This window comes from Babesia bigemina, assembly GCF_000981445.1.
Source record: "Babesia bigemina genome assembly Bbig001, chromosome : III".
In the NCBI taxonomy this organism is placed as follows: Eukaryota; Apicomplexa; class Aconoidasida; order Piroplasmida; family Babesiidae; genus Babesia; species Babesia bigemina.
The window spans coordinates 2,067,338-2,092,825 of NC_027218.1; the positions used below are offsets into that span (position 1 = coordinate 2,067,338).

The 25,488-nt window shown below is 49.3% G+C and overlaps 7 protein-coding genes across 7 annotated transcripts; 4 read left to right on the forward strand and 3 right to left on the reverse strand.

Moving 5' to 3' along the window:
- Nucleotides 1-1,466: 1,466 nt before the first annotated feature.
- On the forward strand, nt 1,467-1,622 carry BBBOND_0308490 (60S ACIDIC RIBOSOMAL PROTEIN FAMILY MEMBER, putative; the record flags this gene model as incomplete). Its single annotated transcript, XM_012913677.1, has 1 exon — nt 1,467-1,622. One exon carries the CDS (start codon nt 1,467-1,469, stop codon nt 1,620-1,622), a length of 156 nt encoding a protein of 51 aa, XP_012769131.1.
- Nucleotides 1,623-2,322: 700 nt separating this feature from the next.
- Nucleotides 2,323-3,200, forward strand: BBBOND_0308500 (DNA / pantothenate metabolism flavoprotein, putative; the record flags this gene model as incomplete). The annotated part of the gene is made up of 6 exons (XM_012913678.1): nt 2,323-2,337; nt 2,468-2,529; nt 2,565-2,658; nt 2,783-2,847; nt 2,883-3,090; nt 3,129-3,200. The coding sequence occupies 6 exons, from the start codon at nt 2,323-2,325 to the stop codon at nt 3,198-3,200; spliced, it is 516 nt and encodes a 171-aa protein (XP_012769132.1).
- A 152-nt stretch (nt 3,201-3,352) lies between these two features.
- On the reverse strand, nt 3,353-4,502 carry BBBOND_0308510 (dual specificity phosphatase, catalytic domain containing protein, putative; the record flags this gene model as incomplete). The annotated part of the gene is made up of 2 exons (XM_012913679.1): nt 3,353-3,989; nt 4,027-4,502. 2 exons carry the CDS (start codon nt 4,500-4,502, stop codon nt 3,353-3,355), a joined length of 1,113 nt encoding a protein of 370 aa, XP_012769133.1.
- Nucleotides 4,503-4,994: 492 nt separating this feature from the next.
- Nucleotides 4,995-7,530, forward strand: BBBOND_0308520 (N2227-like family protein, putative; the record flags this gene model as incomplete). The annotated part of the gene is made up of 5 exons (XM_012913680.1): nt 4,995-5,590; nt 5,650-6,268; nt 6,297-6,393; nt 6,617-6,694; nt 6,887-7,530. The coding sequence occupies 5 exons, from the start codon at nt 4,995-4,997 to the stop codon at nt 7,528-7,530; spliced, it is 2,034 nt and encodes a 677-aa protein (XP_012769134.1).
- Nucleotides 7,531-9,095: 1,565 nt separating this feature from the next.
- BBBOND_0308530 (hypothetical protein) lies at nt 9,096-10,321 on the reverse strand (the record flags this gene model as incomplete). The annotated part of the gene is made up of 3 exons (XM_012913681.1): nt 9,096-9,196; nt 9,354-9,869; nt 10,045-10,321. The coding sequence occupies 3 exons, from the start codon at nt 10,319-10,321 to the stop codon at nt 9,096-9,098; spliced, it is 894 nt and encodes a 297-aa protein (XP_012769135.1).
- Nucleotides 10,322-10,744: 423 nt separating this feature from the next.
- On the forward strand, nt 10,745-11,750 carry BBBOND_0308535 (hypothetical protein, conserved; the record flags this gene model as incomplete). Its single annotated transcript, XM_012913682.1, has 2 exons — nt 10,745-10,802; nt 10,840-11,750. 2 exons carry the CDS (start codon nt 10,745-10,747, stop codon nt 11,748-11,750), a joined length of 969 nt encoding a protein of 322 aa, XP_012769136.1.
- A 913-nt stretch (nt 11,751-12,663) lies between these two features.
- BBBOND_0308540 (hypothetical protein) lies at nt 12,664-18,123 on the reverse strand (the record flags this gene model as incomplete). The annotated part of the gene is made up of 1 exon (XM_012913683.1): nt 12,664-18,123. One exon carries the CDS (start codon nt 18,121-18,123, stop codon nt 12,664-12,666), a length of 5,460 nt encoding a protein of 1,819 aa, XP_012769137.1.
- Between the last annotated feature and the right edge of the window lie 7,365 nt (nt 18,124-25,488).

Here is a 25,488-nt window from a genome sequence, read left to right on the forward strand (position 1 = left end):
GTCGATGTCGTGCATCGGATGCACAGACAGCGTGTCGCCGTACGCTGTCCTCACGCCGCTTCCGTCCAATGGGCAGTAAGGAAAGTTGTTCAGGTCGATGTTGACCGACGACAAAGCACTTGTGTCCCTCATTGTCATATTTTGTTTAATACGATATAATAAAACGTCCGGTGGCAATACGCTCGGTCGCGGACGGCGAACAGAGCGGGCCTTTAGTCTGCCTGGCCTGTAAAACGCAACCACAAAGGCGCGCAAATAGCAGACAACAGTATCCCACCTGGCAATATATATGTTTAGGTAACACACCCTACGTCGTGGGAGGTGTGTTTACAAATGAACTCGGGAAATTGTGTAACGTGGGTGGCGACGGCGAAGCGACCACGATGCCGGGCACACATCAAGGGTCGATAGCACGTGAGCCACGGTTATCGCCCGTCAACGGTGCAGTAAACCGTTATGTGTGCTAATTTACATTAAGTCGTGCCGACTAGGACCAAGAAACCTATTAAGATGCAGGCATAAGAACAACAGTGACGCACGACAGCCGATGCAGGCTACACAACCATACCGCAGTACACCTAATATAACTACGGTATAGCTCAGTTAGTATATAACTGATCTGTTGGCGCGATAAAATGTGCTGAGATGCCACCTTCTATAAGATGTTGTATGGTGTCTCGTAGTGGCTACGCCGACGACGCCATCGCCACTATTGGCGACTGTAAACACGCATAGCTGCGCTGAATGATGTGTGAACAATGCGTTAAGAAACACTGGGTGTACGTGGGTGGCTTCTACTGCCAGAGCGGGACCGCTGAACTCCTCCCCATTACATCTCGACGCGCCCCAGGGGAGGCCCCTCGCTCAAGCTCGCGAACCACTGGAAATCAACGCATAACGGGTACACTGCTCGCTACAGCATTTCTTTAAGGTGAGTTTACTGCATATGGTGGGTGTAAATCTCCTTTCACTTCGTTGTTTCGCGCGCTCCGTCACACAGCGTGCGCCAAACGGCGGCGCACGACCTTAATTAACGCGTTTACAGGCCAACTCCAGCCGCGTTGCACATTTAGTTATTATTTGCCGTGTTTCTAGCTGCTAATACGACCCCTCACATCTTGCTGCAGATTGCCACATACGCCACAGTTGTTACGAGATGGCTCTCAAGTACGTTTCGAGCTACCTGCTCGCCGTCGCTAGCGGCAACGAAAGCCCGAGTGTCGCGGACCTCAAGAAGATTCTCGACGCCGTTGGGTCGGAGGTCGACGATGACTGCCTGGAAGGTCTCGTCGCGTCCATGAGCGGCAAGACCGTCCACGAGGTTAGTGATCGCCATGTTTTCTACGCCCTGTTGTGACAATGGCTGCATCGAGTGCTGTTGTGATTTTCGATGCGCCACTATAAGAGTGGTCGTTCATAACATCCTGTATACCAATGCTAATGCCACGCAGACGATCGCAGCCGGTATGGAGAAGCTCCAGAGCGTGCCCACTGGTGGTGTGGCTGCCGCACCTGCCGGCGGAGCTGCCCCCGCTGCAGGTGACGCGCCCGCTGAGTCCAAGAAGGCCGAGCCTGAGCCCGAAGAGGAGGAGGATGACATGGGTTTCTCACTATTCGACTGAGCTATATAGCCTATATGGAAATCGCTGCATACGGATGACTACCCGCAGAGGAGTGTCGCCTACGATAACACGCGTTTTAAGCTGCATTCGATTTGGTGATATCGCGCTGGAGCGTTCCAGCGGCTTGTATTGGTGTGTGAGTGTGTATGTTCGTAGGTGCTGCTTGGAGCGCACATTAGCTTGCAGTACGTGAGTTTTAGTCGTTATTCAGAGCTCAATAGAGCAGAACTCAAAGAGCTGAATAGCGTATGACGCGATAATGGCGGCATCCGCGCAGCATTTGCGTGACTTTATCGCACGAGTTGGAGGTGAGATTCCGGCCGATTAGCACGTCTGGACAAATCCTGTGGTCGTCTGGCGGCATTTAGACACTCTTATAAAACTGTTAATGCTTATCCAGGCGAGAGCCGCCTCGCGATAGTCGCTTCCGGCGGCACGTGTGTGCCGCTCGACCGCTGCGGGGTCAGGTTTATGGACAACTTCTCGACGGGGCGCAGAGGGTCATGCATCGCCGAGTAAGTCCCCTAACGATGAGTGTTGCTTCTATTGAAGCACGTGGTCATCTTATACAGAGAGTTGCTGCGGCACAATTACCATGTTGTCTTCGTCTACAGGGAGGGCACCTGCAGACCATTCCTAAGGGATGCTATCGGATGGGGCGACGATCTGGCCCTTATGGACGGATTGGGACTTTTGGATGATGGATCTATCAGACGTAGGTTCATATGTTGCGTAATTAACGAACGCAGTCGTGCCGCCGGAATCACACCAGGAATCTGTACGCACAGCCCTAGCCAACTACCGCCAGGTATCACCGCACGTGGTTACCCATAGATCGTTCACAGTACAAGGATAAGCTGGTGGTCCTTAAATTCCGCACTATGTGGGAGTATCGCAACGTTATAGAGTGGGTTATCGTGCATGCGTGCTTACGTAGTACAGGCAGCTGAGTCACGACACCAAGCACCTGGGGGCGAACGTTATTTGGTTCCTCACCGCGGCAGTCATGGACTTCGAGATTCCAGATGCACAAATGGTACGTCATATGTGCCAATTACAGTGCCACTGCTTTAACACCATCTTAGCAGTGGGTTATTGTCCTTCACTACAGATGACAGTCCATCTGACATTTCGCGAAACACCGAAACATCATTGTACAGCCTCAGAACAAGGTGCCGTCAAATGCTCCCATGAACATTACCCTAATGCCCACTCCTAAAATCAGGTACCGTGGAGCCGTGTCGAAATCACAGTTACCAGGAATATTGTGCGCGGCATAATAGGGAAAGCGCCGACCATGTGCTGTTTTAAACTGGAGACGGATCCGAACGTGCTCATCCAGAGGGCCAAAGTGCTGCTCGATGAGCCTACCATGGCGGACGCCGTCGTTGCCAACATACTGGATCAACGATACGACCGAGTGGAGATAGTATTTCCCGATAGTACGTCCAAAAAAATCGACGCTAAGGTATGGCATGGCGGGGTGATACTCACCGAATGTTGCAGAAAGAGAGCATTGAGAAGGAGATTGTAGACGCACTGATACAGGTGCACCATAGAAAGGCATCACGCTGTTAGACTCGAAAACGTGAAACATACCGTATTCTTGGGTTTAATTCGTATGTGTATTGTTGGTAGAGTGTGCCTCGGGGGGCTTGACTGGGCCCAATAATACAAACCAAAGGAAAAAGTGACATGGCAATAAAAGCGCCATCTGCGGCACTGCCGCTTCATAGCAGGCCCTCATTTCGAACGGGTTTTGTGCCTCCCAAACGGGACTCCGCAACGAGTTTGTCGACCTTGGACAGCTGGATCTGGAATGCTGGCACCTGAAGGTGGCCGCATGAGCACCGGCGGCCATACCAGCAATAGTATCCCAGCTTGGATGAACACCGCGTGTTTTTGCACATTATCTTACCGGTTTGGGAGTCCACGTCGTTCATCCAGTCCATTGGCTCCACAAACACGCTGCTGCACGGTTCGCTGGCAGCATCGCGGGAATCTGCAACGCCCTCGTGTTGGATGACATTATACCCGTAGAACAAGGTCTGCCGGCATTTTGCGCAGCTGTACACAGTTCCATTGTCAGCCTCGGAGTTTGGGTCGCGGCACTTTGCTTCGTATTCCTCCGGTTTATCTAGATCGATGTGGCGGATCAGGTGGATATACTCGCTCCAGAACACGTCACGGTTGGGTACCTCGAAACCGTGCTTGTAGAATAAAAGTAGCTGGCACATAAAACCTGCACTAGGAGATGCGATGGGGTGAACGCTCTTGAGCTGCTTGATCACACTGGTGAACGTTGTGTCCTGCTTCTTCATCAGGTAGGCGCACACCAACGAGCAACTCCGCGACATTCCCATCATGCTGCAATAGAGTTAAACGCAAAATCCACGACACTGACCAATGAACGAAGGTGGAGCCGTTGCAGAGGGTGCTCACAGCCTCCACGAAATCGAACGCGAACGGGAAGGCCCTAAACAGTTTTTCGTTGGAAGCGTCCTCGGCGTTCACGACCATGTGGAGCACGTAAGTGCTCTGGTTTTCATCCGAATCGGGTTCAGACGCCTGATGAGCTCGGTAGTGCGGGATACGATCTACGTGTAAGTTGATATAGTCACTGTCGAAGCGGGGCGACTTGATCAAATGCGAGTAGGCAGCGCTTTCGTGACCGTCGCACTGATAGAAGCAACCGGCAGACTCGCTGCACCATTCCGGCGCATCAAAACATGCTGATATCACGCCTCGAAGATTATCGGGTGCGCTGCCGGACTCAAACCTGTTGGGGGGGCGGCGATCCGGCGGCAGTCGCACATCGTCGAAGAGACGATGTGCCGTGTAAAGGTCGCCAACGTAGAGGCCGTCAACCACCCGAGACATCGTTCTGCCTTTGTGCCAGAGACTCAAAAGGCAAGGGCCTAACATAAGATGTCACTGTTTTGCGCGATCCGCACAGCTCGCACACGATGGCAAGGAATCCACTACCGCGTCGGCTGTTAGAACTTGAGAATCGGTAGATCCTGTTCACGGTGTTTTGCCAACACGACACTCAGACCCACAGAATGAATTTGACGAGTAGAAGGTCAATGAACCGTTACAACTTTCTTTGTTGGAGCACTACTGTGGTTGGCGCGCCTGGGTGAATGCGGCGTACGACACCCAACAACGGCGGCATTTACACGTAATACTCTACACAGCACTCATTTGAACACGTTTCTAAGCATATCTGTGGCGAGCTTCCAGCATCTCTGCCTGAGGCACGGGAAGGAGGCACGAATTAGAGCTATACACAGCACACACGGAGGGATCGGATAAGGGCGTTGCCCACTTTTTTCGCCCTAAGGGCTCTCAAGTGTTGGGAGGATCAGTATCATGGATAAGTTTTCGCGGGAAGAAAGGGAAGAATACCAGCACTTTGTAAACGTTGTGTACGCGTTTCTGTCGTACAGGAACGATGGATCTATCGATGCGGAACGCATATATAGGTCTATGCAGATGCTATCTGCTGACGACAGGGAGCTGCTCATCGAGCAGCCCGGCGTTCGCGTGATGAAGATCATTCACGCACTCATCAAAAATCAGAGCTTCATCAACACCATGTTGAGCTGCTTGTCTGGATGCAATATAAACGACGAAGCTGACGACTATGATCCCATGGCTCCAGACCAATCCCCCCAAAGTAGCGAGGGTGGCGATCCCGATAAGGAGCGTCTGATGGACAACCTAAGGAAGGTCGTCAGGAATGCGCCTTTCTGGCAGATGCCGAAGGAAGTCGCCGACTCAGAAATCGTGCCGACGCAAGACCAAGAAATTCTCTCAAGAAACGCACACTGGGTCAGAACAACGCTGCGACAGTTCGTCCGCGACTGGTCGGAGGAGGGCGCCGAGGAGCGCGAGCAAGCGTTTGCGCCACTACTGGAAAGCCTGCAGCGGCATGTGCCGATCGACAACCCGGAAAAGCCACCGAGGTGAGTTCTAAAGCAGAGGAGTGTGGCTCCCATTAAAAACGACAATGACATTTTTACAGGGTACTGTGCCCTGGATGTGGGCTGGGACGGCTGCCGTACGAAGCTGTGCGGCTCGGGTACGACAGCCAGGGAAACGAATTCTCGTCGTTCATGCTAATTGGGGCGTATTTTGCAACCAACTATATGACCAAGAAGAACTGCTTCAAACTGTACCCTTACTGCCTCTCGACAAGCAACCGGGTCAAGCACGAGGACCAAATGTTCACCTGCCACCTGCCGGACGTGGCGCCGGCAGAACACGATATGAAGCGTGACTTCAGCATGTGCACAGGAGAATTCACGGATGTATACGCCACTGTGGAGACGCCATTCGATGCAGTCTTGACATGTTTCTTTCTCGACACGGCCAAAAACGCAATCGAGTACATACGCACATGCGCGAGGGCGCTGCGCCGTGGGGGACTGTGGGCCAACATAGGCCCTTTGTTGTACCATTACGCCGACTTCAACCACAACTCGGTCGAGTTTTCATGGGAGGAGCTCAGGAAGATCATCTCGACATGGTTCGATTTCGTGCGCGAGGAGTGGCGAGACGCAAACTACACGTCTAACAAACGCAGCATGATGAAGACTAACTACAAGTGTATATACTTCGAGGCCATACGCAACGACGTGGAGGTCTATGGAGAATCAAAACGATTTTAAGGAAAAGAAGGCGAACAGCACGGAGCCTTTTGTATTTGTAGGTAATGTAGCAACCGTGGGAGCCGAGGAACGCGGAAGCGGCTCCATTCCGTACCACGGTTAGTAAATGGATTTTAAGGGTGAGACCAAACGGCTGATGTGCCGACGAAAGTGTTAGTGGTAGCGCCGCTCTCCGCAGTGTCCACAATCAAACTGCAAAGGCCGATGACGGCCAATTTATCACGTAATTATCATATTTGTTGTAACCGAGTTCGCACTTGCTATGTGTATTCACTCAGGCGTCGCGTCACCGCCGGTATGCGGCGTCTAACGTCGGCACAGTGGCCTTCCACGTCAAAAACAACTGCGCCAAGAATGATAGACACGGCGATATTATCGCCTACGTGATCGCTCGGGGTGGTATGTGTTCGCCTCGGAGGTGTTACTGTATCGCAAACGGCCGACGCGGTACACGCACATGTATAGCGAAGGCGCCGCTACTGCCCGGCAATCGCATTATCATCCTAGCCGCCATATTTATCGCATTAATACACGGTGTTGAGGCGCTTAGTAGGCGCATAGACCGGTCTACAGCGTCACCGTTGGCCGCAGGACCCAGATTCCACTGGCGTGCAACGGCGTTCGTGGATTCGTCGACACATCAGGCACCTCGGCACAGGACCGGTCCCGTATTCGCCCAGCGCTGGAAATACACGAGAGTCACACTCCTCAAAGACACGCCGCATGTGGGCAAAGCAGGCGAAGTTGCCATCGTCAATCGCAATTACGCTTTCAATTACCTCGTGCCCTTCGGATTCGCCAGATACACAACACGCGCCGAACTGATAGGGATCGTGCTCGACACGGAATACAAGGAAGCGCTAGCGAATGTCAGGAAGTCCAGCGCGGTGCACATGAAAGCGAGGTTTGGAAATGACACAGTGCTGCCATTTGAAACTCCAGCGCAGTCAGATGGGTCTAACCTGCTCGTCTCACCGCTCCTTCCCATCGATATCATCGATAAGATGAGGGAAAAGAAACTGCTGCTGGCTGTAGACATGCTAAGAGAGCAAGATATTAAAATCCTGACTGATACGGGGACCATCACCGAATTCGGCGTGTACAAGGTCCAATTGAACGTGGACCCAGAAATAGATATCCAAATCACTGCTGACGTTAAGGAGAAGCCGTTAGACACATCTTTTCTGAAAGACGTGGTGCCGTCGGAATCCAGCCAGGAGCCTCCGTCAGACTGAGGAATCGCTTTGGGACGACTAATTGATTTGTCGAAGGATTAATGCTTATAGAGCACAACATGCCCAATATCTGCATAAAGATGCAGTCGCTTGTATGCAGGTATGGTGGATGCTGCACCATATGGGAAAGTTGGTGGCAACAGGCAACGCTGTCATCATTCCATACATATCGGAAGGCTTCACACGAACGTGGTATTTGGAGAGTCGCGCCTAATACCGTGCACTGCCACGAAACTAACAATTATGGCCATTGTGGTAGCTTTGATAAAAGGTTTTCGCACCACTCAGCCCAGCGGGGGAAGTACTATACCAACCGGTTTTACATGAAAAAGTGTAAAGCATGCGCCTTGTGGAACAACTTGTCAGTGATGCAGTGCGTCCACTGCCTCACGGCTCTGGGGGACGAGGACATCAGGCTGCGCGTAGTTGACCCCCTGTGTCGGACCGCCAACTCAAGAAGAGGGGAAACTGAGAATGGGACCGTCGAATACGTCATGTTACACCGGTGCTTTGACTTCACGATCATGGTGCACCCACAGCCCTCGGCGGCGATACACCTCTCAGCTGTGCCCAACGGAACCTTCTACGACATCAAGAACTTCAGGAAGACCCACGTCCCCATGATCACCAAAATGAAGTCCCGCTGCGACGCTATTATACACGACGTTATAACCGGCCACGCTGGGCCTGATTACCTAAAGAATAGCGTGTCAGTTAACCATCTACGAGGGATCATCCAGGCCCCCCAACGTGGATCGAAGAGGCGAAAAGTCAGTGATATAGTCTCGGAAGCCATATACGGGTTCAATTACCCCAACAACTTCTCCCACGTCGGAATGCACGCCATTGTGCCCCCAATAAAGTGCTTCAACCTGTTCAAGAGCCCATTTTTCTACCCACTGTCAAAGGTGCTATCGGACCTCGAGCACCTATCCCAAGTGAAGGCATACACGGCGGACGAGGCGAAGCAGCTGTAGGTCACGCGATCCACTAGCTCATTACGTTCAGGTATGAAAAAGACATCATCATGGAAGAGATTGTGGACATAGACGCTACCTTCAGGGCACAATACGGTTTCTGAAGCCAAGGTGGTTGGCACTACTTAACAGCTGGCTTACAAACACGCACACCAGGCACCATGCTCTGCGTAAATGCAATTGTGATGCGTTGGAAATATGGCTCAATGGTACCTCTGCGTACCAGAATAGCAAATGTGGAGTGCTGTTCTAGTACGCACTAGTGCTCACATCACACCGCTGCGTTGTTGCAGTCAACTAGAGCATCATACAGTTACACTCGTAGCTTGCGTTAATATATTACAGTCACTGCTAGTCAAACAACCCATCACGAATAGGATCGACGGTCACGCGACCTGTATCGCCTGCCACTGCCACGTCGCCTCCTAGTTCTGTAGCTGCTCGAACTCGAAGAGCTCCTGGAAGATCTAGAGGATGACCTGGATGAAGAACTATCGCTACTGCGTCTTCTGCGATGGCTCACGGAGCGGTCACGGCTACGACGGGATTCATACCGCTTGCCACGACTCCTGCGAGAAACCGATGAGTCTACAGAGCGCGAAGCACGAGAGTCCAAGGAAAACTCTGAGGGACTGGGGGAATCACTAGACACGCTGGAGTATGGCCGACGACGGCCGTGGCGAGGTGCCCTGCGCACCGCGGAAGAAGACCTCGACGACGAGGACCCGCTGCGATTTGAATACGACACGGAGGAACTGCGGGATGGAGACCTCCTTCGGTGCGTGCGACGGCGGTAACTCACCGACTCGGAACTGGATCTTGAAGAGCCCGACGAAGGTGACCTACGACGACGATGACCACGATCGCGAATAGAGTCGTCGTGGCGGCGGGCGGGGTATTTGGCACGACGGTTTGCGCGTTTCCGAGTTTCGTACCACGACCTTCCAGCGCTCCTTTTGCTTTGCAGGCTTTGGCGATGTGATTCCCGATGTTCGCTTGGACCCGATTCGGCCTCACCGCCCACACCTACGGCAGACGATGGCTCGTTGGTATTCTGAACCGCGCCTTCCGCAGCGGAGTTGGAATCACGCTCTGTATGGTTGGATGCGGGGAGTGAGGAACCCATTTGCCTTAGCGTGTCTTCTACTTCGTTTGCGGCTCCCTGAATCGCCGCGATCTCACGCTTTTTCTCATCGATGAAGACCTGGGGGATGCCGTATTCGCTATCCTGGGCAGCCAAGAGCAGATCCCACAATTCCTTCACGAAAATGCGGGCGTTCTTGGCCATGAAGCCCGTTAGGTTGATCTGAAGCTTCTTGGGGTCAAGGTACGGCTTCTCGTTGAGGCACCTGCCACCATCGCCTGTTGCATCATGTAAGCGATATTTAAGTAATGTAGACATTTGATATATTGTACGAATATGCAATTGCGGGTATATGATATCACGTATAGAGCCAGATAAGGTCGAAACGAATGGTTACAATAGGTGCCATAGACAAGTGCACAGCAAATCATGCAAAATCGCGAGGAAACTCACCGGCATTCTCCGCATTGGCCTTCGCATCCGTCTCTCCGAAAAACTTCAGCTGGCTCAGGCAGTAGTCAACGACAATCTCGTCCTCGACGCCCATCAGCTCGGTAACTCGGCGAGTTATCCACGGTTTGAACGCGTCTATTTGAACCTTGGTGATGTCGACGGATTTTGAAAAACAGGCGGGCCACTTTTTAGACTCCAGAAGCTCGCGCTCCTTGCCAGCGAGAAAAGGGGTCTTCAAGTCGCCGCTGTCGCGGCTGAAGCGCGAGCCCCGCAACATCGGCGGTGACGAAATGCGTTCGTACTTTTGACTCGTACGTATAGACAAGCATGTGTGCAGTAGTACACACCCTTATGCGAACATTTATGGCCTATTACGAGACCAGACACGGTTTTTGCCCTTAAACTGGTGACGCGGTATCGCGGCCCCATTGTTTACAGCCACGGTGTTCAGCGTGGCCCGCACGGTACCCTGTGTGAGGGATAGTTCATTTTTTATGACATTTCAGTGGAAAAGGTGGTCAGATGACCACTTAAACCACTGTAGGAAAGGCGAGGGTTCAAGCTCTAGGCGACCCCGGGGAGGGCCGCAGCACACATCACAGCGAAAACACGCTATTTTATGGGCGTCTGCGTAGCACACACACGGTCGCAGACACACACACGGCATGAGGCGGCTCGTTAATCTACCAGATGGAGTATGATGGACTTGAACGAATACTCCCATAAAAACCTGAACCACAACCAAGCTAAATTCATATGTAAGTCGACAACCAGGAATCATAAACCGTGGCGCAGACGAAAACGAAAAGAACTATTACTACGTCGTGAAGAGCTTCTCCGACAGAAATGTGCGCGCAGCACTCGAGCACAACGTTTGGGCGACTACACCTAAAAACGAGGGTACATTTGACGAGGCGTTCAAGAAGTGCGAGAATGTCGTGCTCTTCTTTTCCATCAATGGGAGCTCACGTTTCATCGGCTACGCCCTGATGCGATCGAGGCCAGGGAACTGCAGTGTACAGAATAACGTTTTCTGCCTACCCAACGGAAGGCAGTTCAACGGCAAGCAATTCGATCTCCTTTGGATTAGGGTGGTGGAATTGCCATTCTCGGACTGTGTTCATCTTAAGAACAGCTTCGACGACGGCAGGCCGGTGAAGGTCGCGCGCGACGGACAAAGGATTGATCAATCTACTGGAAAGGAACTGTGTATACTCTTCGAGAACAGGTTCTTGCAGAAACCCATACCGTGGCAACCGGAAATGTACGGAAGCCAATATGGTGCGTACGTGATCAACCCTCAAGGATATCAATGCGTGGGAGTAGCCCCAGGTGCACAGACCATACCCCCGTTGTCTGGATTTCCGGTTATACCAATATCTCACGCCCCAGTTGATTTGCAGCACATTGGCGTTGTGGCGCCTTACTACCAGGTGCCCCCCGTGTCGTCACCTCGGAATCAAAAAAGGTCGCGAAGTGGCGCAACGCCTCAAAACGGGCAGGCTGAAAAGCCCACTGACGTTGAAGGAGGGTACCGCATGACCGAGGATCACGCGTTAAAGGCGGCGGAGTATAACCCGGCACTGGCAATTTTCCCTGTTGATTTAACGAATTTGTCATACGAGCACTACATCTCCCTATATAACGTCTCGCACCAGTACTGGATTGAACAACAGGAACCTGATGTTAAACCCGAAAGCGAGTGAAACAATGAACGCTGGAGTTTTTAAACTGATTGGCGGGCTCGTAGCCCAAAACCAATGGCAGAGATACAGCAGATCAACACGCGCTTATAATGCCGAAATTGGCTCAAGATGTTGTAACAAAATATTTTTCAGCCGTGAAATTAATGGTGATGATTTGAACATAAGCCGAAGAAGGCTCCTCATGCGAGTGAAAAATACCGGCATGAAGGAACTCGACGCCCTGCTGGATGGGTACATGGCCACACGACAAAACATAGACGCAAAAGGCGTCGCCGACTTTCACGCGTTGTTGGACATGGAGACCCCCAGTTTGTATCAAATGTTTCTCGTCAAACAACAGTTACCTGAAAACCTCCAAGGAAACGTTGTTGCGGCAGAGATACTAACCTATGCTCAGGGGAAAAATCTAACGAGCTAAAACCGTTGAAATGTCCGGTATATCACCTAATAACACACCGAACTAAAACTTTTTTATTGTGTTAATTTTGTGGCGGTGTGTGTTGCACAACCATGTTTGTATTGCGTGGTGCATTGAATGGTAGCGTGTAGCTTGGCTACTTAGTGCAAAAACCTTTATCTATAGCACTGACATGGCTAAACGGGACCTGTGAGAAGAAGGCGGTGCTATGTAACGTTAGTGAAGCGAGGTGTGGGAGAATGCTGGAGAGCATCCTCGTTCGGCATGTCCAAAATACCGAAATTGCAGCGACCAATTAATACGGAAACTGCAACATCTACATCGTGTTTCCCGTGGCTACATTACTTTGTCGGTTACATGAAGTTAAGGTCGTGTGTGCGTCAGTTTCGTGGGTCTGTGAACCACCACCTTACCGTACATGCTGCCCCAACAAATATCGTTAGATGATCAGCGGATATCATCTCACGGTGACTAGTGACAACATACATGCTACATTTAGTGCGTAACACCAAGGTAACCAATAGGGTCCTCGTCGAAGTAGTCGACGTCTTTGTAAAGTGAGAGCATCTTCCGGCCTTTCGTGAGTAAGGCCTTGACGTCGATGTGGTGAGAAGCCTTGGTGCGGATAAGGTGTGATCGTATACGCAGCACGTCCAGGCGGTACAGCATCGTGTTGGCGAAGACGAGGAATGCGAGAGACCAGAGTGCGACGATGGTGTAGATGAATGGCTCCCGGATGCCGTAGAGGAAATCGTCCATGGCGGTCATGAGTGATGCGATAGGCTTGCCATCGACAATTTCTTTCAGTTTACTCATAACATCATAGCACTTGACTGTCGACTGCGATTTGCCCTCCGGTGGCGTGAACCCGTGAGTGTAGAGGAGGGGAAGGGCAGTGGAACACAGGTGGAGGGATGTGCACTTGGCAAAATCATGCTTCTTGAGTTCATAGTGCAGTTTTTCAAGTGACTCCCGCAGTCTGTCCGGCAGGTACACCGTCCAGCTGAGGTAGGTGTGGACAAAGCTCTGGGAGTACAGGGCGTAGGCCCGGTAGGTGATGGGCGGGCAGTGTGGTCGGCAGTTGGCAAAGTCACTGCCGCAGCCAACCAGTGTAGACAGCGTCTTGGGATGCTCGTTGTCGTGGTTGTTATTGGAGATCATGTTGAGAGCCTCGGAGCCTCGGAGGCCACTGACAGCTTGGAGGTCGGAGGCACCAAGACAGTCCCAGTCAGGGCAGTCGGCATGTGACTTGGTGATGGCAGTGCCTAGTGAAGAAAGTGCCTTCAAAGCATACTCGTGCAGCTCATTCCCGAAATGATGGAAGTACGACACAAGCTCCCCGGTGGTGCGCGGCGTCCGCCTGGTGAGGCAGTTGAGGTAGGACGCCAATGTCAGCAGGGGATCACTACCGCCGCAGCTGGGAGTGAGGATGGCGGAAATGACACTGCCCTGTTGCGATGTCTTAGGCAAATCCTTATCTCTGAATCCCATCCTGACACGGCTCTTGAGGCACAGGTTGCACGGGTCGAAGGGGTGAGTCTCGAAGTCGGAGTCCCAGCCGTCAGTCAGGAACGCCTGGAGGGGGGACGATGTCTTGATGTCACTGCCATATTTAGAATCCTGCCAACCACCAAGGGATTTACCTCGTTTACACTGCGCCTTCAGGAACGCCAACTGGTGGCAGCAGGCGTAGACGTAGTCACGCAGCTGGCAGAGGAGGCAGGCTGGGTCGGGGGAATAATGAAGTTTATCATATTCTAATTTGAAGTCGATGTCAGATAGAGCATCGCCGGATTGCATACGCATTATTCCGTTCAGGACGTGTGCGGAGTAGAGACAAGCCTCGGTAAGGGTGTCGGCGATATGAGATGCGGACAAGGAGGATAGATCCCCGTTGACCTGGAGGGCATACTTAGGGTAGAATGTATCGCCGTTGAACACCATCAACAGGCCTTCGATGTGTCTCTCCATTTTGGCAATAAGTCCGTACGCATTGAGACCGACCAGCCAGAAGAGCATGGCCTTGACGTTGGTGGGAGGCGGTAGATGGTCGGAGTCTGGTGGAAGGGGGAGGGTTGATGAGGTGGCAGAATCATGAGCGTAATTCCATGGGTTATTGCACATGTTGGGGTTAGGATCAACGATGAGACCGTAGTTTATAACATTGTTCCATTTGGGATTATATTCAAAAATTTCATCGGACGTTTTTTTAGGGCTTGGACCATAAATTCGATAAGCTTCATGTGCGTTGTCTTCGAAATCATCCACGTTTAGTGATGGTGCCAAAGCGATATCAAAGTCACCTCCATGGAACATTTTTTTCAAATGTTCACTTTGAACAATTTCTCCAGCACGCTTTATGCTTTCCACATGTGCCTGGGTAGCATTCTTCTCCTTTTGTTCCAATTCTTCTTTATACACTTTCTTTTCGTCCGCTACACGTTGCCTCTGTTTCTCGTAATGGTCCTTTATACGCTGCGCTGCATCCTTACTCTTCTGCGCAAAGCTTTGCCTGTCGGTAGAGTCTACTACTTTAAATGTAATATCTGGATGCTTGAGTGAATCTGGCAATTCGCGAGGATCAGGTAATGCAGGAAGAACAGTTGTAATAGGCGGATTCAATTGCATATGCTGAATCCTCCCCCGTCTTAATTCCTCTTCCGCATCCTTGTTGTGTTTTTTGATTTGATCCTTTTCTTTCCGCTCCAATGTTTGCAGCGCTTTCCGCTCGTCTATGTGTCGACCCAAATCATCTTGAATTTTCTCATGAAACAGCCTATCTCGTTGATCTTGCAATCGCTCCGGCAAATCATCGTCGATAGGTTTGCCCGTTATTTCGCGATACAGCAGACCAGGATACCACCACGGCCAGTGCTCACCATAGGCATCGTCGGTTGGCTGCGACCCATCTAATTGCGGCGCAGCCTCTATAAATTTCCTCTGCTCCTCTTCCTGTCTTAAGCGCGCTTCATTAGCTCTGTTGCTACGTTGCAATGTTTTCTGTATTCTATCTAAATCCTCATCATGCTTTTTCACTCCTTTGCCCTGTTGTTTCCGCTTTTCCCACTCCGCCTTAGCCTTCTTTTCTTGTTCCGTGTTCACTGTTTCTTCATCTCGTCTAAGCTGTTCCACTTCCTCCTGCTGAGCTGTACTTTCCAACGATTTCAGAAATTTAATGCCCTCAACTTTTTTCTTTATTTTTTCCTGTAGTTCCTTAGAAGCGGTATCTGGAATTGGCTGACCATCAAATTCGGAAGGTTGATTAACGGCCATGCTACCATCGTCATGCCTACCTCTACCTTCTGCTGGCTCATAGTACCGACGTCCCTGACCATCACGGCTACCGGGAGGCAGAGGATAAGGCCCGGGAGCAAGACGGCTGGGCTGAACTGAGGGGGTGGGATGAATTGGACGGGAAGGCCCGGGAGCAACAGGGCTGGTTGGAGTTGGACGGTTGGGTGGAATTTGAAATTGCGGAATTTTACGATTTGGATGTTTAGTATTACGGTCATTTAGTATGTTTTTTACGACTGTTTTCTCATAAGCATTTGCGATTTTATTTTCTGCGTTTTCAGAGAGAGGTTTGCGATAAGACTTATTCGGCTTAGGACGACAGAATGATGTGCCAGACATATCTACGGATTTAATTTGATTGGCAGGACACGTCGGCGAATGTTGTTTAACCAAAGCGGGATCCTGACCAACTCCCTTCCCATTACTCCCACCAACCCCTCCAGCTCCACCGCCACCGCCACCCGAACCAGTGGTTGCCGTAGTAGCAGCGGTGGTAGAACTTGGCGATGTACCTTGGCCATTTTGTTGAGTGGTGCTAAAAGTGGACCCCTGGTCACCCGTGCCCTGACCACCGACTGGAGCAGGGACACTGGATGACGGGGGGACAGGACTGGAATCACTTGAAGGCTGAGTGGTTACATTCTGTGCAGGGGCACCAGGCTGTTGAGCTGTAGGACTACCGTCATTTGGACCTTTACTCGTACCACCTTGCTGACCAGGCACAGAAGCAGACACCTTACCACTACCGGTACTAGGGACACCATGTGACGGAGTCCCTGAGCTTGAAATACTTGGATTCTGAGATTGCCCAGTTAATGAAGGGGCACCACTCTGCGATCCCTTACTCTGCCCACCCGGTTGACCAGGCGCAGAGGAAGGCCCCGGACCACCATTGTTACCAGAGACACTAGATGACGAAGAACGTGGAGAGAGAGCACTTGACGATTTAGGAGGTAACGGCTGTGAAGCGCCAGCAGTATGCGAACCTTGAGCAGCACCGCCATTTGCACTCCCACCCCCGCTACCCGGCTTACTAGAGGAGACAGGGCCTGCAGGAGTGCTGGGATCAGCTCGAGGGGGAGGGTTTGCCGGCGGTTGAGGTGGAGTATGTTGAGATGTAACAGTATTTTGAGACGAAGAAGATGTTGTAGAGCCGGTACTAGTAGGCCCTTGTGTGCCTTTACCACCTTGAGGCCCTGCAGGGCCTGGCGCTCCTTTAACACCGGTACTCGGAGATGGAGAAGATGTGGTAGCTGATGAACTTGAAGGATTTCTTCCACTTTGAGCTTTGGTTTGATTTTGATTTCTCTCAGCTTTCTTGCCCTGGTTCTGTGCTCCCTCCACTTTCTTGGCCTGGTTCTGTGCTCCCTCAGATTTCTGGCTCTGATTTGGAGTTACTTTGGATTGACTTACAACAGGCTTCGCCGCCTCGGTTTTGACAGCGGGCTTTGTTGACGTGGATTCTCGAGCAGATTTTCTCTCCGGCGCAACTGCCTTGGGTGCTTCGGAGGAAGTGACAGGTGGGGGGGCAAGATTGGGACACGATGCTGTATACTCACCTTCTAAGATTGCTTTAAGCTGTATCAGCTTACTTTCAAGCTCGTTGAATCTCTGTAAATTAAGAGTCCACTGCTGCGGCAAGCCCCTTTTCAAAACGTTCGGTTTACTGCCGTCGAAAATGAACCCACGGGGATAAAGTTTATCGTTGGCAAATGATTGCAGTTCAGTCTTCTGCGAATTGATTGACTGAGGTATCATTTCACTCAATTCGCCTGCGGCTTTTGGCAAGTTTGCTCTAAACCATGTAGCGGATGTCTTGGCAAAATTGACTGCGTGTGTAGGCGTAATCCCTCTACCGGTAACAGAAAATCCTGCTCCCGTCAGCGTATCGATGTGTTCCTTCAGAAGTTGACAATGGTTTTTTAAATCTTGCCAACATATCTTTTTTCCAAGGCCCTTCTCTAAAGCCGCTTTAAAAGCCCCACCGTCAGCATCCTTCTCTCCGGCAACCAACACGCAAAATACATTAACCAAAGATACAGTGTTTCCAGTGTTGACGGCATGCCACGGTTTATTCGAAATTGTCAATGTAACATTTCTAAAATGATCATGCACAGGATTTTTTGTTCTAGTGTCAACTTCCTTATTCAAAATCTTTCTCAGTTCGTTTGCTACTGCACGTCCCTCTATATTATTAACCTCATGGACACTGAACCCACCACGAAGAATGTTATTTCCGGTAGTTAGAAAATTGCAAAGCTCGCCTCTCTGCAGCGACTGTGAAGCCCAATCTCCACCGCCAACATTGCTAAACGCATCATCCACGTGATACTGCAAGTAATATAATGCAGCAAGAAACTTGGGGATGCATCCTAAAAGCGCGTCAAGAATTTGAGTTTTATCCCTTGTGTTAACATAATTACTCGGTGTAGTAATTTTATTAGATAACAATTTAGTACGTAGAGCGGACACATTATTTAGGAAATTAACATATTGAACGTGTAACCCCCGCTTAAAACTTGGCATTTTTGGAAAAGAAGGCGTCAACCTTTGTACTAACTCAGTTACCACATTACTTTTTTGACCTTTTGGGCCGTTCAACCAGTCCAAGAACTCAAAGCACTCCTTAAGAGTGTCCAACTTGACTCCATGCGTATCCATCCTTTCCCCAACCAATCATACACTGGCCAACTTATATAAAACGCCACGGCAAGTGGCCATACGGTGTTAGCCAGGAAACACTAAAGGGGTCAGAGCTCTAAGTTGACGCCCCTTACAAATTACCCTATCCAATCCATTTAGTGCACTAGGTGAAAAGGCTACAAAGCGCCAAGCTGAGTGACAAAAGTATGTCATGACACAAAAACGGAGCGCGATCAGTTAGGACCCGCAGCCAATCACTTGCCCACTTCGCCCTCGTAGACAACATGAAAGACTGAAACGATACCACCATCCCACCTACCTGAGAAGGGAAGGCGGTAGGCCTGTGTATTTGGCAAGACTGTAGTGTGACTTACATGAACGGCTGGAGCACAGGGTGGAGCACTGTTTACTCCATGAGGATTCCGGGTGGCATATAGAATGCCTATCCTCACCCCGTACCGTGACGCCGCTAAGGCGTCTCACATCGGATTTATGCGAACATTAGGGCACCCAAGATGCAGCGTGTCGCTGTCGCCTGGATAGACACCAGTGCCTCGTTTTAGTATCACCCCAATGACCACTTGAGATTGCAACCATTACCCCCACATTGCCCTGGCCTAACGAGGTGCACATTATAAATTGCTGCATCAATCGACGCACGGAGTTATGGGTTTAGAATGAGACATCTGTGTATAATATAGCCATAGCGACAGCCTTGCCCGCCATAACCTCGTCATCCACCTTCCTGCAGCATTGCAGCATAATAAAGATGATACTGCCGACTTCAGCTGGCGGCCTAGCTCACTCGTTAATCACGCGATTCAGACGCAGCAGACTTGTATTCAATACTGTACTGCTGTTAACACAGAACCTTGCGTGCTGAAATCTCTTCACATCCCGACACTAGTGCTGTCGCATTCCTTATTGAACTTACGGTTGTAGAGAGTGTTTCACTGACTTGCCACTCACTCCATTTTTCACATCTCAATCATCGTCCTGACACGTAACACCCAATTGTAAATCAGTTGTTGCTTTTCTCTCGCCCGCATACCACTATGCTGTAAGCTATGTGGAGGCGGCCGGTGACGGGTGGCACCTTGGAACCCGCACTTCAACCTCATCCGTATTACACGACAAAAGTGTTACGGTACGGTCGATATAGTGCGCTGTTATGATATTATGATCAATTAACGCCATTGCCATATTCCTTCCCAGCGGTGGTCTGGTGTAGGCAACCACCGCTACTGTTGTTATCAAGGTTGGTGTAGCTGCTTAAGTGAAGATACGGGTACCATATAACACCACTTATTACGTGGTGGACGCATTGCTGATATTTTAAGTGGTGAACAAATCTTCTCATGGCTGTATACTACTTTAATCGTTCATGCACTGCAAAAAGCAGAGTCAAGGCAAGGAAAACTCATATACGCAATGCACTGGTAAGCACATTTTACCCTCACACCAATTAATGAATAATCGCGACACAAAAAACGCCTCTATTTCAAAAAGGGGAACGATAAACTTTTGTACTCAGGGTAAGACGCCAAGTGAATACACCAGTTCGCACAAAATTTAAACTGTGATTGAGCGACAAAGTTTCGTATCTCGCCTACACGTTACTGGGATTGGTTGCAGATGTGGATTGTGCATGAGGTGGATGCGAAAGACTTCGACTAATGCAAGAAATTATGAGACAAACCTAAAACCTAGTGAGGGATCGAAGATAAATAAGAATTAGCGGCATGGAAGAATGGTAGATTGCAGGTTGGTGACACATAGAGGCGCTTGTAGCTACGTTAATCAGCGGTTGGTAAATGAGTGACCAGCGGTGTAAGGTAAAGGAATGTCTGTGGATGTTAGGTTAGGTGGGCTAGGCAGTTACGGCACTACGGCAGCGATTAGAGGTACGATGAAGGCAGTGAGTGTCGTCAAGGCGCCGATACTTTAGGAGTCTGGTACGCTTACGTACTAGCAGCGTCTAACCGTGACTTTTCGTTCGAGCACGACGTACGCCAGGTCGCTCTGATTATGCCCGTTTAATTTGCCAATGAGCGTTCGACGATGCATCCCGATGTAATTCGTGAACGTCTATCGGATGCACGATCATGAAACGTTTAATAATACATTTGCATATAAGCTTTGTGCTGTGGAACCATATTGCTCTGCGATAAGTGCGATAATACAAAGTGTTTGATTTAATTCTAAAATGCAATGCGAAAAGCTCATCTGCGGGCGAAACAACTCCGGACCTGGTGGAACGGCGGAATGCGAAAGACGCTCATAACACATACGACGATTAGGATAAGTATGATAGCAGTGAATGCGGCAACAAGGACTACAAGCTGCGAATCCTCCTTTTTACAACACTCACAGGAGCAAGGGTCCGTTTTCGGTTGACATACTTTTTTACAGTTTTCAGGAGTGCATGTCAAACTTTCCATCTTCCTCTGAATAATTCTCTCTAAACACGATGAGCAAGTTTCATGTTCACTTTCACTTTCACTTTCATCCCCACATTTTTTACAACACAAAAGGCAGCATATACAAAGGTTGCGATCACACTTTGTACCGTCCTTACGACAAATACAATCTGCATCCATCTTCATTTATCTCCTTAACCATCCAATTGCTCAAGTACGACACACGTGCCATAGCCTATCACATTTAAACCAGCAAGCCGCTCCCCCTCAGCTCTATGCGACCAACCGGCCGACCGCCATCCAACGCACCGCCGTCTAGATCACAACTACGTAGCTATCACTACTGAAGTACTACCGAGTAAACGCATGTGGACGGTATCCTAGCACAGACATGCAGGTATACCGGTGCCAGTTGCGTAATACACTGCATCACAGACCGTACAACTTTGTAGCCGCCACTTCTAAATGTCATCTTATTTGAGTTACTATTAGCACTTAAATGATCTACTTCGTATAGTGAATCCGTTTCTCATTCACACCGTTACCATCAATGTCACCTAACCACGCCGTCCACTGGCCATCACATAGGGTAACCGCAGCTACATTCATTGCCTAACATCGCACATGATAGCTAATGTGCCAAACAGTCACGTTGCATACGACGCGCTTTCACTCATCACAGCACTCTTAAGCAGCCACCATCAGTGGTTTATCACCCATGATCACTGCCCACTATAACCATGGGAGAACGTTGGCACGTTTCACTAATAACTCACAACTCGACATCCCTAGCCACGAACCTATCAATGGGTATGCTACACTGACTACAGAATTGCTGATTAGGCATTACGTAATATATTTGGGTGGGTATTAGGTTAGGCGGTGGGTTGTTGGGTAGTGAGTTAGGTGAGTGGTGGTGAGGTGGTCTATCAAGGTTGCAGGTAGGTGATCTTGGCAAGTCTTCCGACACGTGCGGCGGCGAGTAGTGATTGAGCGGCGATGCTGTCGAGGATGCCAGTGTTCTGTTTGGCGAAGTCTTGTGGTTTTAGTCCGACGATCGCTGCTTCGAGGTTATCAAGCTTGCCATGCGTATCACGGTCATACCCATTCTTGCCGGTGAAGTGCATGAGCACCTCATCGAGTGCGCCGAAAACAGATTTAAGCCTTTTAGTGTACGTAACCTCAGAAACTGCCGGCGTGCGATTCTTTCTTTTCCTTTCCTCCTTATCCACTCTGTCGATCTCACGTTCCAGCAGCATTTGCCATGGCCCGAAACAGAGCTTAAAGGCGTATGATAACTTATGAACAGTATAATCATCGCTGCTTAAATCATTAGTCAGAGGAACATGGAAGTCTTTCATGAACCCCTTAAATCCAATCTTCAAGTCCGCATCAATTTCCCTGGGCAGATCCCTCAACTCAGTCCTCACCTTGCGGGCAAACTCCGTGAGCAGGAATTTGATGGACTCGACGTACCTTTTGCGGGCGTGGGTGGTGAGTTTGTTGGTGGCTTTCTGGATGTCCTTTTTGACGTGGTCTGAAATTATTTGAGTGTAGTGTTTATCGGCTCCGGCTAGGAATTTGTCAAGTAGATCGGTGGCGCCATCAAGAGCTTTAGCAACAGGATCACGTAATTCTTCAAAATTCTCATGAATCTTCTGAAGCGTATTTGGTTTAATCGCTGTATATTTTGCGGCGTTGCCAATTTTATCGTCCCTAAACTTCAGCAAATTATCCTTCACAACGTTGGCGGACGCTGTTATTGCTCTAGTGATGGTATCAAGATCTTGCTTGATTTTGTCAGACAGAGCAGTGAGTCCCGATGTGATGTGGCCGATGAAGATGCCGGCAGCTTCTTCTTTAATGGCGCCGATGGACTCTGGGAGCTGGCCTTCCTCTTTAGTGCCGGTTGGATTTGATTTCAATTTCGCATCAAGCGTGATGCTACGACGATAGCGTGCAAAGCTTAGAACACCTTCCAACTTGACTTTACCATCACCGGGGTCACTCTCTCCAATCTCCGCGTCCAGTATAGTGTCAACGTGCTCATCAACATTGTAAAACCCGGTAGCACCGGCTTCTTTGGTCTTTGAATTTGTCGCCCGTCGGAGGTTTTCATTCAGACTTTCCGCCACGCCGAGAGCAGCATCTACCTTGGCTATTTCAGAAGCCTCTATTCCGGCAAACGCTTCTAGTTCAGAGAGCACCTGGTTGGCTTTGCCGGACAAAGCTGCTAAAATGGCAGCCACAGCCGATCTGAGGAAGTTCGCGGAGATATCTTTATGTGTAATTCGCACCACAGATGTATTAATCGCATTGGCTAAACCAATAACTAACGCACTTGAATCTAGAAATATACTGTTTTTTTCTTTTATCTTCTCATCAAGAGTTGCTACAAACGCAGTGATGCAATCTTCCACAGCCTTTATATTCGTGTGAATTTTATCCTTGTCATCCCTGCTGACTTTGGCTTCGGCCATTGTTATGCCCACCGATGTCTTTAAATGGTTTACAATTGCATTTGCCACATATTCGGTCTCTCCCACCTTGATACTATCATGCTCCGTATCGATATATTCCTCCTTAAACTTAACATTTAGTCCTTTATTCATCTTAACATATTGACCGAAGTAATCCTTAACAACCATATTATCGGACAAAATTTCTTCAATCCACCCTATTACTACTTGCTTAAAATCGTTTTTAAAGTGTCCACTATACTCTTCCACCAATCTCTGTCTAACACCCTCAAGACCTGTTGTCTTCGTAATCTGAATAATTTGCCCCTTAATTGTACTGAGCAAATTCTTCTTAACATATTCACCAAATGCCATTAACAGTCCTCCTTTCACCTGATTCAAACAATCCTTAACCGCCCTGTCCAATATTACGACTTCGTTGAGCGTTTTCTGCACCAAGCTTCCAAGTTTTTCCTTGGTACTTCTTATGAGATCGTCAAGCTCCTCACTTTTTTTCGTCAACGTTTTCGCATCCTCTTCGATCAGATACGTCTTATCCGTGACACCCTCGGTTATCTCGTTGATTATCCTCTGAACATCTTCGTCCATTAACGCGTTAATATCCTTTTAGCGGCCTCCATCCAGGTCTCCAACTCAATTACATACTGCGCCAGACTTGCAGTAATCTTCTCCAAGGTTTTTTTAATAGGCGTAACTCTCTTCCTCAGTTCATCAACAAATCTTTTCACGTCCTCACGAATATTACAATCCACATCCACTTTCAAAGTGCTCATCACTTCCTCGATTTTCTTAATCGTTGCTGTCAACGCCTCAGTCTCTTTTTCCTTCACCCTCCCCAGCCGCTCGCTCTCATACTCAACTGTCCTACGCACGTTCTCAAGCTTATTTTTCAAATCGCTATTTAAGTCATTAATTGAATCTTTAATGTTACTACGTGCAGTGTCTAAGTTAGTGATAAATGTCTGAGCATTTTGTTTGCACTCTTCCAACTTGGCATCAATCTGTCCGACGGCCTGCTCGACTTGCTTATCTTGGTACGGTATCAGATTATTCTGCTTATCTCTCATCTCTGCTAAAACATTATCTACGCTTTTCAAAAATGCATCACTTATCTTATCATTGAGTTTTTTTACTTCTTGTTTGACGAGATTATTTGACACTGAAACGGCAGTATTATACCTCCCCACCCCTTCGACCACCTTTCCAATCGCAGCATTAAAACCTTTTTTACCACGGTGTTTATTTTGCTTAAGAGTGTTAATTGCATCATCTAAAGTGTTTTTATGCTGCCCTAAATGCTCTTTGATGTTACTGAGAACACCACTCAAAAATCCCATCACCCCGTCACACAGCCTGTCAAGGTCAGAGTACACAATCCCCTGGCCAGTGTAGCCTTTGGAAGCAGAGTTGAAGCCGAGGAAAGTCTCAAGGCCATCACATAAATTTGTCAGAAGTTCTTTGCAATTCTTTTCAACAGTGATGCCAGTAAGACTCTCCTTAAGATTTTTAAGGTGATCCAACTTGGACACAATCTCATCATATGCTTTCTGTTGAGAGGAGTCGAGGTGATTGTAACAGGAAGTTTTATGAGATGCAACACGTTCAAAGAGTGCGTTAAGATCATTGTTACCGGATTTTTCAGGTTCCTTAAGCTTCTCAATTTCAGCCACTTTATGCTTACAGCAGATGTAAGACTTGGCAGAATCGAGAATCTTGAGAAGCGCACCGACATTAGTTGTATAAGCCTTGTCAATAGCCTCTGCTATCAATTTTTTCAAAGCTTTGGCCAACTGCTCAAGACCATTACCATCTCCACCACGCCTCACCTGTATCAGCCAGTCGATGGCCTCCCGGAGGTTCTCCGGGCAGTCAGTTAGCTTCTTCGGTATCATCGTTCAGAATCGAGAGACCACGATGTGATTGATCGTATGGAATTGCATATGCAATTCGAGGCTGCAGACCCCGACTCCTGCGAAAATGCTGTTAGCGCCAGTTAGTCGGCATACAATTTTCTAATTCCCCCAACTACATTAGATACACTTGTGCAAGCTGACGGATGTATTTCTATGTAATGCCAAAATTGGCATTTGCCTCGCTCACCGATTCCCAACCTTCGGCGTCTAGACACCCAGAATTGCAATCCACTTTAGGTCTGGGCTGAAACTTCTCAACTACATTCGAGTGTTTAGAGGCAAAAATGAATATCCGCGACTTACGAAATTATGGAGGTAATATTCACATCGAATCATCTCCAGATCATATAAAATTATTGATCTATCCCATTACTTCCACAGTCCTCTAATCTGACAAAGTGCGTCTTCCCGACACTTTAATGGAAGCATTAGTTGGAGCGATTGTAGATAACCATCTCGTGCATATCAGCAGCAGGCGTGGTAATGAAAATGCTACTACCACCTCGCCTTCACAAGTAGTGGAATCCTCGATGTGATAGATGAAGACGCAATGTTGATATGGCGCATACC